Below are 17,313 nucleotides of genomic sequence, written 5' to 3' on the forward strand. Positions count from 1 at the left end.
TTTTATCGAAAGCTTTGTTAAACAGAGCCAAGTGCTTTCAATGGGTTGTTTTTTAGCTTAGTGTAGCTGTTCTTATTTCAAATTCGAAAGTTAAACATTAAACCCCTAAACTAATTCATGATTCAAGTACACAAAAATATCAAAGTACAGCATCCATATATATATATAATCTGGATGCAGTAAAATCTAGAAAAACAATTCACCTTAAATGCTCAGCTGAAGTGTTATGAGCTAGGTTGGAGTCCTTTAGTATTCATTGAAATATCTGTTTTCTTTTAAATTTGTAACGTGTCTTTTGTCATTGTAATTGGGTCATCTGTAGTGGGCCGAGTGGCCTTGTTATGCGTAGTTATCTTGAGTCTGTTGGGTTAGTTATTTAGTTTTCAAGTCATAGGGCCATGCCCACGTCTTATGGTCAGTAGTCTCTAGCCTATTTATGCTCGTCATTTTCTCAATTCAATGCATCGAAGTTTTTTTTATCCAATTACAAGAGTAATAGCGGAGATATGGTAACCTCGAATTAATGTTAGGCAATTTCACTTATTACGAAAATAGTTCACCAATCCAAGCAACTAACTAGAGTGATTAAATATCAAGTAAATAATCAAAGCAAAAATAAACAAACACAACACCAAATTTTTTACATGGAAAAAACCCTCTACATACACATCCTGCTTCAAACACAAATCTTGGAGAAACCGTTTCATCCAAATCATTTCTTTCATTGCTTCAGTTGCTGCATATACTTAGCCTCTGTTGTCGATAAGGCAACACACTTTTGTAATTTTGACTGTCAATAGATAGATCCCTCTGCAAAAGTAATCAAATTCCTTGAAGTTGATTTTCTATCATCAAGATCACCAGCTATATCTGCATTTGTAGAACCCTCCAAAATTGGTTTTGAACCTCCAAAAGCCAAGCATATCTTTGAAGTACCTCTCAAGTATCTAAAGATCAATTTCACAACCTCCCAATAATCTTTATCGGGATTAACGAGAAACTTGCTAACTACCTAACTGCATGAGCAATATCAAGTCGTGTACAAACCATGGCATACATCAAACTCTCGACAGCAGAGGAGTAAGGAATCTTTGCGATTCTTTCTTTATCTTCCTCCTTAGTAGGACAAATCACCTTACACAGTTTGAAGTGACTACCAAGTGGTGTCCCAATAGATTTAGCATTATTCATGTTAAACCTTTCCAACACTCTCTCTACATATTTCTCCTGTGATAATCATAACTTTCTGATTTTCCTATCATGATGAATATACATCTCCAAAATTTATCTTACATCCCCAAAATTTATCTTACTGGTCCAAGATCCTTCGTATCAAACGACTTGAACAGATCTACTTTCAAATTGTGAATCAATTGAACATCTTGTCCCACTATTAACATGTCATCTACATATAGCAAAAGGATGATGAAATTACCACCAGCCAACAACAGGTTTTCAAATATATATATATATCTGTGTAGCCACTTTTGTTGACTTAGAAGAAAATAAGAGAAGATTGGGCTCTTTCCCTCATGGGCTGGACAAGCCCATATAACAATTACCACCAATATTCTTCTAATTCTGTTACCCAGTATTATTATTGTATAACATGAAGCCTGGTGGCAGAGCCGACAGCAAGTATGGAGGGTTTCGACTTCAGCACTTCGGATTTGGAGTGGAGATTGGCGAGTGGCTACTGCATTCTAGGTTCGTCTGAAAAATTTTGGGCAGACGAGATATGCCGCATTTAATTAGGGGATTTGGGAATGGGCCCTTTACATTGGGCCTATTTATGTGTTAATGGGTTTTAATAACAAATTGTGTAAACTTGTAACGTCTTCATCTCCATGAAATTTAAAATCATTGCCATATCCACCAATAATCATATACTTGAAACCAACCGAAATACACTCACAACCTGAAAAGCACATCCAACCTAAAACATAGGGTAACATGAGCCCGTTTTCTACTTAAACTCAAATGGTGGATAAAGAAGTCCTAACCATTAACTTATCCAAAAGAAGATGAATTAATAACATTTAAATAAAATATTACTTCAAATAATAAGATATCATTGTAACATTGCACCACGCTTTTCAAACTGTCGTCTATGTTGGTTAACATTGTTAAGATTGGGCCGATGGCAGTTCTTTCCTAACGGTTGTTCTCGACTATCAATATTCGATATAAGCATACATAATATCAAAATATTTTAATCTAGCCTATGAGTTGCACGATCCATGGCTCGAATTGATGAGGTAGTGAATTGACACAATGTTGTGTTTTGGAGATTGGCAATAAATTCATACTCTACTCCATTCTTGGTTCGGTTCTAATACCAAAGTTTCATGAACACATTTTATTCGAACTAAAACAAGAAAATAAAGAAATATATTAAATTTTTTCGAGGGTGCCTAAGTGTTGCGCTTTCCCTCCACTTGAGGGACTTGCCCTTTCTTGGTCCATTTGGGCCCAACCCACTTAAAAGCCCAAGTTCATTCCAATATAGAGGCAGAAAACGAGGCTTCATTTCTAGAGACACAAAATTACAACAAAGGCAGAGAGACGGACGAGAGAAAGAGAGAGACTTCGGTTCTTCAGCTTTTTTGCCAATGATGGAGGCTCGTTTGTGGTCCGATTAATAACATTGGCTTTAAGTGAAGCGTTACGTAACAATCTTATGAAACATAGGACACGTGAGCCCATTTTTCTGCTTAATTAAAAATTTGTGGATAAGCAATCCTAATAGCTATTGATTTATTTAAAGGAGGTAAATAACAAATAATATTAATAACTTATGGCTATAACAAAACTACACAAGGATTTCGAATTATATTCTGGATCTAAGAATTTCGATGCATTTCTTGCTAATTTTTATTTCAACAAATCTATGAATGTCAATGCATTATTCTATATAATACATTCTATTCATATTACAATTTAGGGTATGTACCTTTCGTATATTATAGAGTAATGCTATTTGTAATTACTTACTACGATTGTTGCCCTACATGACATACACATGGCAAGTAGTTATTAAATGCATTATTGTGGTAGTTATTTATTGTCTCATACGTCAAATAACTACTTATCATGTGTATGCCACGTAGGACGACTGGGGTATTCAGCGATTACAAATAGCATTATTATATATTATATTATCCTGCAAATGATGTTATATATTAATGAATCACGCTTTAAAGCAAGTAATCGAAGGGCAAGTGATTTTGCACTTGTCATGTGATTGGTGGCTGATTTTTCTTTCGTTTCAAAATTTATGTCAACCCTATATCATTTCTCTAATATATTTATTGTCACTTGATAGTGATAATTATTTGTTGATGGCCTAATTTGGAAAAACAGTTTGCAAGGAATCCTGATATATCAATTAATCAGAATAAAAAATATAGAAATGATTTTTAGTTGATATTAAAGATAATTAAACAAAAGATAGTTATTCATATAAATCATGACATTGGGTACAATACATAACAATAGTGCATCTATCATCGCATACAATCTTTTACTATCTTTATCGACATAACTAATCCATCCTCCCTTTTTCAAACTTGATAGAAAAAACTTTAAGTAGAGACCAACTTTCAACAAATTTAAAGTTTAAAGACTTTAAAAGGTCACAAATTGATGGAAGGCGCACGTTGAAGAATCAATAACAATGGCTGCAAATTTCCTTTCAAATTATTTAACTTCAACTCTTGATTACATATGACTCTTAAACATAAACACCACACAAACATGGGATGCTAGTTATTAACTAGACGCAACAAAAGAATACGAGTAAAGATTGTTAAACCTTAGCCACACAAAAACGTGGGACGGTAGTTATTAACTAGACGCAGCAAAAGAATACGAGTAAAGATTGTTAAACCTTAGCCACCACAAAAACGTGAGACGGTAGTTATTAGCTAGATGCGACCTAAAAAAATGAGAAAAAGGAGGAAACATACCCAAAATGGATAAACCAAAAACATTTTTCTCATCCTTTCCAACTAAATTATGCTATTTATTTAAGAAAGGATAAATTGAAAATAGATAGAGGCAGACAAGATCAATATATTCCAAATTGATCGGTCTTTTGCTTGGCTTAATCCATGGAACAGTTATATGGTGACACCATCCTGCAAACATTCACGAAAATCATTACGAAACTTTTAAAATCTTTAAAAATCTCATATCCAACACAGTAACTAACTTAAAGCTCAACCACTAGTATGTTTGATCATTGATGAACTATAAAACAAAAAAACGATTTTCATATATATTAGAAACAAGATTGAATTTAGGGGGATCTACAATGAATACCCTGAAACTTTTAAAATATTTAAAAATCTCAATTAAATGCACTATTCAGCGTTGCATTCTATGATTGTATGTGTTGAATTGAAGATAAGTCTTGAGAATTTAAAGTACAGACAATTTCCAAGAATTTACAATAGAATATATCTATTGGTATATAATTTTGGGTACATAAGGGTGTCATAGACTCATCCGGGGTAGGGGTCACCCCATGCGAGTGTATGGACATCATTATGGATTCAAAATTATGTACCCCAAGCACAACACTTTACAATAAGCTAAGAAGCAACATCACATCACCTCCCTTTTCGCTTATCCAAGAACCCCAACAAAGTTTTCCTCCTAGCCATGGGAAGATCTAGATCCATATTCCAGAAGAAAGAAACCAAAATTTTATAAAATATATGATAATAATAATTTTCGAAGGAAAAAAGGGTTGATAACACTAACTTTCTGAAAGATCTTGTTCACACAAAATCTGTAAAACTTCGGTCTCCGTAGATTCAGCAGATTTTGAGAGTTTTTCCTCAGCAGCAATTTTCAGAATATTGTGCACCTGTAAATTCACTATGATGAATGGAAGTGCAAAAGGCAAAAGAAATTGGATTAAAAACGTAAGAGACAGACAGACAGACCTTGAGTGCAGAAAGATCAAAATCAAAGACTTTCCCATTGTACACAATGGTCATTTTTTCAGTTTCAGCACTGTTGTAGAGACCATAACTCGGCCTAGCAAAAAAGGAAAATGTCTGATAAAAACTAGAAATTACAAACACGCAGTAAAAATAATCAATATACATACCTCAATGGTGAGGAAATAGTCTGAATAGGTTCATTCGGACCAAAAGAAGCAGATTGAATGACAGTCTTCACAATCTGCGGATTAAGCCTGGAAACAATACCTTGTATGTCTACACTCCCACAAAAAAGAATAAAAATAATATAATAACATGAAATCAATAATTTGTTCAAAAGTTAAAAATTATTGAAATACAAACCACGAAAGCGTCTTTTGCGTACAGAAATGGGAGGCTCGTTCCTCTCCCTCTCCATGCGGAAGAAATCCACTTCCACAGGCAGTTTCGACATGGTTATTTGATTTCGTTGAAATCTGAATTAGGTTAAAGTACGAAATTAGGATAGGAAACCAAGTTTGGATAATGCAAATGTGTTGCAAATATATAGGGGAAGAAGTAGAAAAGTTCAGTTGTACATGCACGTAATAGTCATGTGTTGTCAAAGGAAAAATTCAACGTGCGTGTATGTGTGAGAGAGGAGGGTTCTGTGTGTGAAAATCAGTTATTCAAGTTATACCACTCTTCTTTCTTTTTATTTAATTGGTAGCGATGAGCCTGACTTCAACACCTTTGAGTTCTTAGTTATGTAAGACCATTTGGCTCTTGGTTTAGTTGAGCATGTTTGGTACAGTTTAAAATCCAATTAAAATTAATTTTTTGACCGTTATTTCACTATTTCAATCGTCATTTTTGAATTCGTCTCTCACAAGTAGGATCCAATTCATACCAAAGAAGCACTTATTTGGTTCATTTTAAACATGAGTTCTTATTTTTTTTTGCTGCTAATAATATTGTTGCTCATGAAATAAGTCCATTAATTATGATCGACGAACAAATTGTGGCCTATAAAATTATTGAATTGTGATCGTAAAATAATTTGTGAAATAAAATTTCTGATTTGTGACAAAAAAAAATATAAGTGACTAAATAAATCGTTAATTTGTGACCAAATTGTATAGAATTGTAACCTAAATATATTTAATTAATTAAATCATAAATAAATTTTAAGAAAAATCTAATTTTTTAAGTTTGAAACTTGTTTTCTTAATTTTAAAATGTGTAATACTTAAATTCTTAATTATGATTTTTTTTTTCCTCAATTTACAATTATCTTGTACAGGGGAAACCAATTGGCCTTGGACTAGTGTACCTAATCCTAGAGATGCCAAATAATATTGCGCGACAGTAGTAAACAAGGTTTTATCCGGAATTTTTCTAATTCATCTTGAAGATTATTTTTAAATTTTTTATGGTTTTCAATTTATCTTTTTTTCATTAAATGAAGTGGTAAGTGAGGATTTTAATCTCGAATGAGGAATATAATATTTTGAACAAAATCATCATCAAGGTTGAAAGGTGCCGATTCATGTAATATTGAATATAAGAAGTCAATTAAAAAACATAGGGACACAAGTACTATGTGTAATGAACAAAAATTGAAAACTTTAAGCTCAATTGAAATATGCAACTTAAATTGAAATTACACCCGAATTCTTAAACTTCTAAAAACTATTAGAATATACCCGCAAACAACTAATAAATAAAAATGATAATGAACAATAATGAGAAGAGAATAATAAGTGCACGACAAATTTCGTGTATTAAAATATAAAAATCGTTACAAATTATATTTTGAGAAATACGAGTGGATATTAATTTTCTTGTGATTGCAAAATTGTAAAAATCTTCTGATTAATGATCTGAATGTTTGAAGATGAGGGCCCACTTGGCTTGAATCCTAGCCTTCGAGAATTTGTTGAAAATTTGATTTGTTGAGAACTTGACTTGTTCGATACTTGGAACTTGGGGTTTGAACTTCGATTTAAATTTAATTTGATTTGAAGAAGATTCTGATCTTGTTATGTGCTTGTTTGGTACAGCTTTAGGCGAATTAAAATTAATTTTTTGATCGTTATTTCTCTATTTCAGCCGTTATTTTTGAATTCTTTTATAACAAATAGGACATACTTTATCTCTAACGGTCAAAAAATTAATTATTAAAATTCCTACCAAACAAGCACTATACTTGACTTGAACTTGCTTAATTTAAAGAAGATTTTGATCTTTTCCGTGTTCTCTGAACTTAGACTTGAGATGATTTTTTCTTTTCCTCAGACTTTGGGATTTCTTCAATACTTCGAAATCATCTTCTGTACTTTTCACTTCTTCTCCCATTTCATGGATCTTTGGTCCTATTTATAGGGAAAATTCGTGCTAATTTTGGTAACCACTCAATTATATTTAATTAAAAGAAATAATTGAGTAATTATGATTTTTTTATCGAAAAAGTGAGATGGGCTGTTAGATTTTAGTAGATTTTAATTTAATTGGGCTAATGATTTAAATCGACCAAATTCATTTTTTATATTTATTTATTTTATGTCTACAATAAGCCAGGTGCATTTTATCTTCATCTTTCAGGATTGTGCAGGGTGAGGAATTTGGATGAAGCTATAAATATGAGGAGTAAGATGGAACATGCTAATTGTGTTCCTAACGTGGTTACTTACACTATTCTGATGGATGGTTTTTGTGTGAAGGGTCAGACTGATGAAGCAATGGGATTGTTGGAGGAAATGAGGATGAAGCAGTTGGAGCCGGATGTTTATATATATAACACACTTATAAATGGACTCTGCACTAATGACGATGTTGATAGAGGGAAGGAACTTTTGAACGAGATGTTGGAAAAAGAAATCTCTCCTAATGAAGTTACGTATACGTGCTTGATGAATGGTCTTTGTAAGATGGGAAGAATGAAGGAAGCCAAGGTTTTTTTCAATACTATGTTGGAGCGTGGAATTCGTCCTGATGTTATTACCTTCACAGGTTTGATAAGTGGGCTTTGCAAGGATGGGAAGATTGCAAAAGCGGTGGAGCTGTTTAATTTCATGCTGGAAAAGGGTGAAGAGCCTAATAACAGAACATATAACATTCTAATTAATGGATTATGCAAGGAAGGTTTGTTAAGTGATGCTTTCAAGATACTTGAAATGATGGTGGAGAAGGGGAAGAAGCCTGATGTGATCACTTACAATGTGATTATGAGGGGACTTTGTGATGTTGGGAACATCAACTATGCTCTGAAACTTTTTGATTCGATGCTGTCAAATAAGAATTATGTTGACCCAGATGCTTGAACGATCAGCGTGTTGATCCACGGGCTCTGTAGAGAAGGCTGTCTTTACGAGGCTGCAAAAATTAATCGTGAGATGGTTAAGCGTAAGAAAGTTGGTGATGTGGTGACATATACTGCACTAATTGGAGCTTATCTGAAGGAAGGAAATGTTGGAAAAGCTATGGAACTGTGGAAGGAGGTTTTACAACTGAGCTTGATTCCTGATTCACGGACTTACAGCGTCATGATTGATGGATTTTGCAAAAGTAACATCATAAACATTGCAAAAGGGTTGTTTAGTAAAATGAGATCCTTAGGTCTTATGCCTACGCTGCCTGACTACAATACATTGATGGCATCCTTGTGCAGAGAGGGTAGTTTCGAGCAAGCAAAGAGGTTGTTTAAAGAGATGGTTGATGGAAGAGTTCAACCAGATGTTATCTCATATAATATCACAGTCGATTCAGCAATAAAGGCTGGGGATGTTCAGTTTGCCAATGAGCTACTTAATGATATGAGTAGAAGGGGTTTGACTCCTGATGCTTTTACCTTTTCGATGTTGATTCATAGGTTATCAAGATTAGGACTGGTGGAAGAGGCTAAAGAGATGTTTGAGAGAATGACTGCATGTGGCTTCTCAGTGGACATCTCTGTTTATGATTCATTGATAAAGGGATTCAGTGCACAGGGTAAAACAGAAGAAATTATAGGTTTACTTCGAAAAATGGGGTCTGAGGCACTGTTACTCAGAAATCACTTCAACTATCATGAAGTTTCTATGTGATACTTCTGACGATCAAAACATTGTGGAGCTTCTACCAAATTTTGCCCAAGAGAAATTGGAAAGTGGTGGTGTTTCATGTGATGAGTTGTTAATGAAACTCGACAAGGTTGTTCCCAAGATTCATACATAAGCACTTTCTGTAGCACTGAAGTAGTACTTTCAATAATGCTGAAGGCTATTTGTCCATGTCCTGAATTCAGTAAAATTCATGGTGATGAATGATGCTTTTGTGGATTCCCTTCAAGTCTCAATGCCACAAATTGAAGGCTATATTTGTCTTTTTATCTGCTACTAACATCACGTGAATAGACTGGATGGTAGGACAAACAAACATTGAGCGTATCACTGTAAATTTTCAATGGATCTTCTAGTAAAGGTGACAAAGAACCGAATGGGATAGGGAAAAAGGATTTATGTAGCCAGAATCAATTTTTTGGGGGAATCAGATAGTTGGCTGTTGTTCTTAGTGGGGTGGTAGCGATAACTGTTAAAATGATGAAAGAGCATCAGAAACAGCAATCAAAATCTTAGAAAGTCTCCTCTCGAGAACTTCTGGACAATCCATATCTATTTGATGATCCAAACTCGGGGGTAATCCCTCTCTCTTTCTCTGTCTCTCTGTGTGTGTGAGTTGCCTTATATGAACTTGTATATTAACTGCATGGGTAACGTGTATATGAAGAAGTTGTTTTTCCTGGTCTTTGTGTATTTATTTTTTAGTTCTGCTAATTCATGTCGAGATGGAAAACCTGCAATATAGATTCTGATGAGGTCCGCATATACTTTATTTCGAGAATGCAAGTTAAAGATCTCCGATAAAACTGTTTTACCAACTTACTCTCCCAACTCGACCAGATCTAATCTAGTTACATCATTGATGAAAATAGAGGCCAAATATGGCTCTGTCAAAGGCACATATGAAGGGAGAGCATAAGGAACAGTCTCTGAAAGGGAAGAAAGAGAAGAACCTCGATAAGACGTGCTCTTCTCCAATCTCCAAATACCAGAAAACTTTCGAAGTTGTCATACTATTGCAATGTTGAGCTTCTGATACCAAATAACGCATACAAGTGACCCCATAGACATAGAAGCTGACTTGCTCATACAAGTAAATATAATCATGGTTTTAAAGCTTGGCTGTTTTTTAAGAGATTTAAGAACAAACTTCTTTGTTTCTACAAATTCAAGATTGGTGGTATAAATTATTATTGCCCATCCTGGTTCGTTGTTACTTATACTCCAACACTTTGAGCAATGGATCTTGCTACATGTATATTAAGATTTACATAATGGGGTTTCATGATGCAACATGACACTCTACCATTTGTTAATTTAAAACATAATTAACTTTTTTATCCAATCTTTTCCCCCACATCATATTATGTAATGCATTATGTACATTTTTTATGTATAAGTCGTAAAATCCTTGAGCAACTACGCTCTTAATATTTGTTAACAAGACACGTTAAGTTTTGGTTTATCCTTTTTTCTTTACGTTTCACGTTTGTTTTGACGAGATTGTCACACTTTTATTGACTAGAGCTTCTTTAAATTTAAGCTAAATATGTTTAATTTTACAACCTAAATGGTGTTTTTGTGTATGATCTAAGATGGTTGGTAATGAACAAGGAAATATAACTCTAGGCGATATAAGTACGTATAAATTTTGTTGTAACTTTTTTATTTTTTTTCCTGGGGAAGTTCCTTTATTATATATAATGAAGAAGATTTCTCCGTGTATGGTCAAAACTATCAATAAGCTTCATTTACGAGAATGTACCACTTGTACACATATTTCTGTTTAAAAGTATAATTAAGTTGTACATTTTTTATCATTATCGCAAATTTTCGTTCTCCAAATATATTTCATTTAGTTAACTTCTTGTGATGTCGACAGACTTGAACCTTCACATACAAAAATTAATCCTCTCATGAGTATGAAATATTATTCCACATACAAAAAAGAATAATGCTATTTGCAGTCGCTCACTGCAATAGTCGTCCTATGTGATATATGCATGACATGTAGTTATTTGATGCATTAATGAATAAAAAAATTACTACATTAATGTATCAAATAATCACCTGTCATGTGTATGCCACGTAGGGTGACTGTCGCTGTGAGCAACTAAGAATAACATTACTCTAATGAAAAGCTATGATTTCATTTCAAAAATGAATAATTGACCTCGTTTATTCTAAACAAATCGGTTATACTCTACTGAATTTAATTATTTATTAAATTATTTAAATAAAATGCACGTTCAAAAGTATCATGTGTTAACAAAATCAAGTACAACAACGAAGTTCATATTCTAAGACGACTATCTAGATGGTACTCGTCTAAACTCTAAACTCGATCCAAGCAGTCGAGCCAAATTTGTACTGGAAAATGGTTCAAAAAATATTAACAAAGAGATTTATCTATCTAGCCATATCCTTAATCAATTTGTAAATTCGTATTAATTAATTAATTTCCTCTTGAATAATTCGATCAACTGTCAAAACGACCCCACAAATGTTAGACTTGTAGACAGAGAAAACTCGTTTCTGAACCGCGTTTTATATAACAGTCATTTGGAACAAAAAAATGGAAATCCCTTCAAAATTCAGTCAATCGTTTGTTCTTCTTCATAACTTCTTTCATATTTTCATTTTCTTCGATCTCATAGATGTGAAGAAGCCAAGGGTCGATAAGTTTTAGAATCAAAACGATAAACTTCAGCTGCCCGTGTGAAGAAGGTGGTATCTTTTAGTATTTTTGAGCTTATTGGCATGTTTTTTTCTCTGAATTTTTGCTGGGTTCGTTTGATCTCTTTCGGTTTTTGTGTTCTCGATGTTTCTGGCTTCTCGAAGTCGAACAATTATGTGATTTGATTGGTTGCTACTGTTTGATAATCTTCTCTCCCTCTCTCTTATCTTTTTATTTATTTATTTATTATTATTATTACTTTTTTTTTTGGTGTTAAGCTCAAATGCTACTTTGTTCTTAGTAAATGTAGTAGCTTTTTCTTCTAGAATCCTCAGGCATTTGGTTCTTATAATTAAAATTATCACTCACAGTATTCATATAAGAATATGAATACTCATCTGAAAATTTAAGAAAAATAAAAGTAGAAAATATGTTTTTAATTTCTATTTGTTGTTTTAGTAAAATTTTATAAATTTTGACAAATGAATATAAGTTATATTGTCAACATGATTAGGTGCTAATCCGAAGAATTGAGTATAGATTTTATATTTATAAGACTTTAAGTCTTTGAATACTGCCTCAAAATTCAAAACTGAGGTGTAAGTTTGTGTAAGGTACATCACTTTCCCTTTTTTTATAAATTTAAATATTGACTATTTGCTTGAATGTTAAATTAAATGTCTGGATTTTTCTTTGTAGTGGCTGTATATTTTATGCAAATATCTTGTCGTGGAGTGAAAGTTTTTATGGATTGAGTTGGCTCCTGGCTACTAATTCTAAGTGTAGTTGAAGTGGGGTCTTGATTTTCTGTTGAGGTGTCATTATCAGCATTGACATCGTTTTCCATATTGCATTATTCATCAATCTTTAATCCAATTTATGGCCTTACTTTCTGCAGCTTTTTCTCTCGTACAAAGATATGATACTAAACAAATGACATCTGTGTTTTTCATCTAAAATTTGACCTTTCTACCAAGAAAATGATTTTTGATGAAATCTGAAAGGTTGAGGGAATTTTCGGTGGGTTGAAAATGTAAAGTCTCCATCTGGTTTTGTTATCATAGATCCAAATGACTGCATAAATATTTTTGATACACCTTTTTGACTTGTTGCATAATGAGTCTCTTTCTTTCAGACCAAGCCATGTTGCCAGGGAGGATCCTCCCTGACATATACTCACAATGGAGGGGGGTGGGTGCACTTTTTTTGACATTTTTTATTCAAGCGGATCCCACGCAGGTCCCACCACATGTGAGTGTATATCAACCTACATGTCAAAACTTTTCTAGCAAAGAGCTTTATTCTTCTCTTTGAAGGCGAATTCTTGATTAGCTGCTTGGTTTTCACACCTTTTTATCTCTTCTTCATCTTCATTAATCTGGCTATACAATAATCCTATCCTATCTAGTTCTTTATGTTGATCATGCTTTTACTGCTGAATGAAAAGGCATTGAAGAAGTTAATGATCATTGAAGTATTTACTTAAGAAAGTCAAGACTCCAGCAAATAGTTAATTTGCCATTTTCCCTTGTTAAAGTCAGTTGTGTTGTTTCAACTATAATTTATAATATGCTCGAGTATCTTTTCAATATTCTATGAGTATCTTGATTTTTGTAATTTTTTATCTTAGATTTTGAACTGAACACTGCCTATAACAGACGATTGGAAGACAAAATCAATTCAGAAAATGAAGGAATCCATTCTCAGTCCAACTGCTATCATCATTATTCTTGTGACTTTGCTATCACCAGACGCATCATTGGGGGAGCCAAGAACTCAGATTGTTCGGCTCATGTGCGGGAACCAACGTGAGCACAACTCCTCCATTTTCGTCCTGAACTTTGTTGACGTAATGGAGAACATAAGTGTGCAGATGCGAACTTCGGGTTTTGGCAGGGCAGTAGTGGGTTCAGGACCTGATGCTAATTATGGACTAGCACAATGCTATGATGATCTTTCTTTATCTGACTGCGTATTATGCTATGCTGAAATGCGCACTATTCTTCCTCAGTGCTTTCCTAACAACGGTGGAAGGATTTTCCTAGATGGCTGCTTCATGCGAGTTCAGAATTACAGTTTCGATCAAGAGTATGCTGGACCAATTGACACGGCAATCTGTGATAATAGAACCCAAAAGAGTTCTGCATTTCAGAATTCAGCAAGGCAGGCTGTGGTACAAGCAGTTTCAGCTGCACCAAACAACAACGGCTTTGCACGGGCTCAAGTGCCTGTGTCCAGAACAAATGAATCAGCTTATGTTCTTGCTAACTGCTGGAGGACTCTTAGTGCTAGTTCTTGCAGAGCTTGTTTGCAGAATGCATCTGCATCTATATTGGGATGCTTGCCATGGTCTGAGGGCCGGGTTTTGAATACAGGGTGCTTCGTTAGGTACTCTGAAACCAACTTTCTTAATCCTATACCGAGAAATGGAAGTTCAAGAGGTAAAACGAACTTTATGATCTTCTCCCTGGAAATTCTATTGTAAATCTTCTCTCTCTTTATTGTGAAAGCTCTTAAATTTTGAAGGTTGAAGTTTTTTCTTCTTCCCTTTTCTCTGTATTTTGGAAAAATCACAACTTCATTCTCGAACCTACAAGAAATGTAGCAAGTTGGGGGGAAAGAGCAGCAGGGTGTAGGGAGAAGGGTATACAAACATGTAGTCATGTGATTTTATAAAGGTTAACTGAAAAGAAACCGAGGATTTGCTACAAAAATGAAAAGTTGGGAAACCACACGTGAAAAAAATAAATCTCAAAGACTTGCTTTTTATATTTTGCATAGGTTGGGAACCTCAGTTATCATTTCCCCGGTAATTTTTTTGTTTCTTCCCTGTTTTTGAATTTTAAAGGAAGTTATTATGTTGCTTAAGGAGTTAAATATTTTAAATTTTTATCTAGTTAAATATTTTAAATTTTTATCTATCTGGCCTGATCATGAATTTTCAACTGACTTCTGCAGGGAAAGTAATAGGTATTGTCGTCTCAGTAGCTAGTGCAGTACTTGTTTTGATTGTTGGAGCTGTCATTGGATTTTACATCTGGAATCACAAAACAATAGAGAAGAAGAGGAAAGGTAGAAATATTTAGTCTATATTAAGTGTGAAATGTCAGCTGTAAAAGGCAGTTATTCGATCATAAGCATTGAGAAATTACACTACATTAGAATTGTTAACAACGGCATCACAATACCTTATTGCATCATTTTGCACTTTTTGTACTTCAAGATTTTTGAATAATTTTTTCCGAGCATTCTGTAGAATGTAGGCTCTCAATCTCAATAATGTGAAGTTTCTCTGTAATTCCAGGTTCCAGTGATGCAGAAAAACTGGTGAGGACCCTGCATGACAGCAGCTTGAACTTCAAATATTCCACGCTTGAGAAAGCAACTGCTTCTTTTGATGAAGCCAACAAGCTTGGGCAAGGTGGATTTGGTACAGTGTATAAGGTAATGCTCAGCAAACTTATAGAAGCTATTTATTTTTACTTTTATTTTTAATTTTCTATGTAGACTTGAAAGAGGCTTGTGTTCATAAGAGTGATACGATCTTAATAGAATATTTTAGAACATAAAACCGTACACAGAGTGAAAAAGAATTTATATATCTGACCAAGAATTTATTGTATAAGCTTAAATTTTGTGTTTGTGCAGGGAGTTCTGCAAGACGGAAGAGAGATTGCCGTCAAGAGGCTTTTCTATAACAACAAACATAGAGCAGGAGATTTTTACAATGAAGTCAATATTATCAGCAGCGTCGAGCACAAAAATCTGGTCAGGTTGTTGGGATGCAGTTGTTCGGGACCTGAAAGCCTTCTTGTATATGAATTTTTACCAAACAAGAGTCTTGATCTCTTTATCTTTGGTAACTTCTAAATTTCAAATTTAGGTTAATCCATTAATTGATGTAGATTATGCATTGCTGTTATATATATATATTATAAGTGATTAATTGGAGATGCTGCTGCTATGTCGAATTTGACAGATCCAAGCAAAGGAAAAGCACTAAATTGGGAGAAGAGATACGAGATAATTATAGGGACAGCAGAAGGGTTGGTGTGCCTTCACGAAAACACAAATACCAGAATTATTCATAGAGACATCAAAGCAAGTAATATCCTCTTGGATTCTCGACTCCGGGCTAAAATTGCCGATTTTGGGTTGGCCAGGACTTTCCAAGCAGATAAAAGTCATATTAGCACTGCCATTGCCGGAACTTTGTGAGTATTGTTTTCTTCCAAATGTAAAAGCCTAAATAGTCTATGATTAATGGTTCTCAGTCCGAAACTAAGTTGGGACCTGGTTTTGTAGAAACGCAAGTTAAATTAGGGAAAAAAAAAAAAAAATGAAATAAAGAAAAGTAACTCCGAAAATCATGTTTCGGAAAAATAAGTAAATTGAAAGTGAGTTCTCACTTTCAAGCATGCTCAACCAAATTGACAAATTGATCTCATAAATTATCTTGAATTTCCAAATATGCAGAGGATATATGGCTCCAGAATACTTAGCCCATGGTCAGTTAACAGAAAAAGCAGATGTGTATAGCTTTGGTGTACTTTTGCTTGAAATTGTCACAGGGAGACAAAATAACAGGAGCAAAGAAGCAGAGTATTCAGAGAGCTTAATATCTATTGTCAGTTCTAAAGTCTTTGCCATTCTATCGAATTTTTTTAGTCAGGCATGTGACCTTTTTCTAAACTGTTGCAATATTTTGGATGAAACAGGCATGGGATCATTTCCAGCAAAGAATAGTGGATGAGCTGTTCGATCCAAACTTAATGCTGCATAATTATCATAACATCGATGTGAAGAATGAGATTCTAAGGGTTGTTCATGTTGGACTTCTGTGCACACAAGAGATCCCATCCCTACGACCATCCATGTCTAAAGCACTACAGATGCTGGTAAAGAAAGAAGAGCACCTTCCTGCACCGACGAATCCCCCTTTCATGGATGAAAAGACTATGGAACTTAATGATACGTGCGAAAACCCAACTTCGCCCATCATTTATGGGAATCATGATTCAGTTGCAAGCATATCCCAAAGTATTTTCTATCCTAGGTGACTTCAAAAATATGAATTTGATTGGCAAATTTTAGCTGGAAATTTTGGACACAGCAGTTGATATGGAGTTGTAAAGGAAAAGGTGATATAAGATAAGGGTGTTGTTGAATTATTATTTTTTTTTAATAATTTTGAATGATAGTGTTTGTGTTAATACTAGTTTGAAGTTTTCTTCCATTACTAGTCTCTCAAGTAACAAAAATTAAATTTTTACAGTTTTGCTTATTGTACAATTAATTTTAATCAGCTGGAAAATTGTCTAGCAACTACCATTTATTTGGCAAAGTATCACTTAATTCCTTCTATTTTCAATGAGAGGATACTAATTATCTGTTTTGCAGGACTTTTATTTTTGCTTCTACTTTTTGTAGAAAAAATTTATGAGGAAGTTATCTTAGATCAACTTTCCTTCAAAGTTCTTCTAGGCATATAAGACACTTTTAGAATATTATCTAAACATGTTCAAAAGGAACTTAATTTCAAGAGCAGCTTTTAACTTTTCAAAAACCGTTAAAAGGGTCCTAAATCTAAATTACTAATAAATCA

At 33.9% G+C, this 17,313-nt stretch overlaps 2 protein-coding genes and 1 long non-coding RNA gene across 7 annotated transcripts; 2 read left to right on the forward strand and 1 right to left on the reverse strand.

Annotated features, from left to right (window-relative positions):
- Window positions 1-4,645: 4,645 nt before the first annotated feature.
- Window positions 4,646-5,039, reverse strand: LOC111398354. The gene is made up of 3 exons (XR_002703337.1): window positions 4,953-5,039; window positions 4,768-4,873; window positions 4,646-4,675 (listed from the first exon to the last, which is right to left on the reverse strand). It is a non-coding gene; the product is annotated as an uncharacterized LOC111398354 (long non-coding RNA).
- Window positions 5,040-7,407: 2,368 nt separating this feature from the next.
- LOC111407721 (pentatricopeptide repeat-containing protein At4g28010-like) lies at window positions 7,408-10,147 on the forward strand. Its single transcript, XM_023037365.1, is given in 3 exon segments — window positions 7,408-7,414; window positions 7,512-9,607; window positions 9,811-10,147. Coding segments are annotated over 2 exon segments (1,512 nt in total). The 3' UTR covers window positions 9,017-9,607; window positions 9,811-10,147.
- A 2,101-nt stretch (window positions 10,148-12,248) lies between these two features.
- On the forward strand, window positions 12,249-17,008 carry LOC111402144 (cysteine-rich receptor-like protein kinase 2). Of its 5 annotated transcripts, none has more exons than XM_023030256.1 (8): window positions 12,249-12,322; window positions 13,367-14,149; window positions 14,667-14,780; window positions 15,013-15,152; window positions 15,357-15,567; window positions 15,688-15,922; window positions 16,185-16,335; window positions 16,427-17,008. In XM_023030256.1, exons 2-8 carry the CDS (start codon window positions 13,396-13,398, stop codon window positions 16,766-16,768), a joined length of 1,947 nt encoding a protein of 648 aa, XP_022886024.1. In that variant the 5' UTR covers window positions 12,249-12,322; window positions 13,367-13,395; the 3' UTR covers window positions 16,769-17,008. The 5 variants fall into 5 exon arrangements, with proteins under 5 accessions (XP_022886024.1, XP_022886014.1, XP_022886051.1 ...); XM_023030246.1 differs by having other exon boundaries at window positions 12,256-12,322; window positions 13,339-14,149; XM_023030283.1 differs by lacking the exon at window positions 12,249-12,322 and adding an exon at window positions 12,477-12,499.
- Window positions 17,009-17,313: the final 305 nt, after the last annotated feature.

The sequence above is a fragment of the Olea europaea genome, chromosome 1 (assembly GCF_002742605.1).
Source record: "Olea europaea var. sylvestris chromosome 1, O_europaea_v1, whole genome shotgun sequence".
NCBI classification, from domain to species: Eukaryota; Viridiplantae; Streptophyta; class Magnoliopsida; order Lamiales; family Oleaceae; genus Olea; species Olea europaea.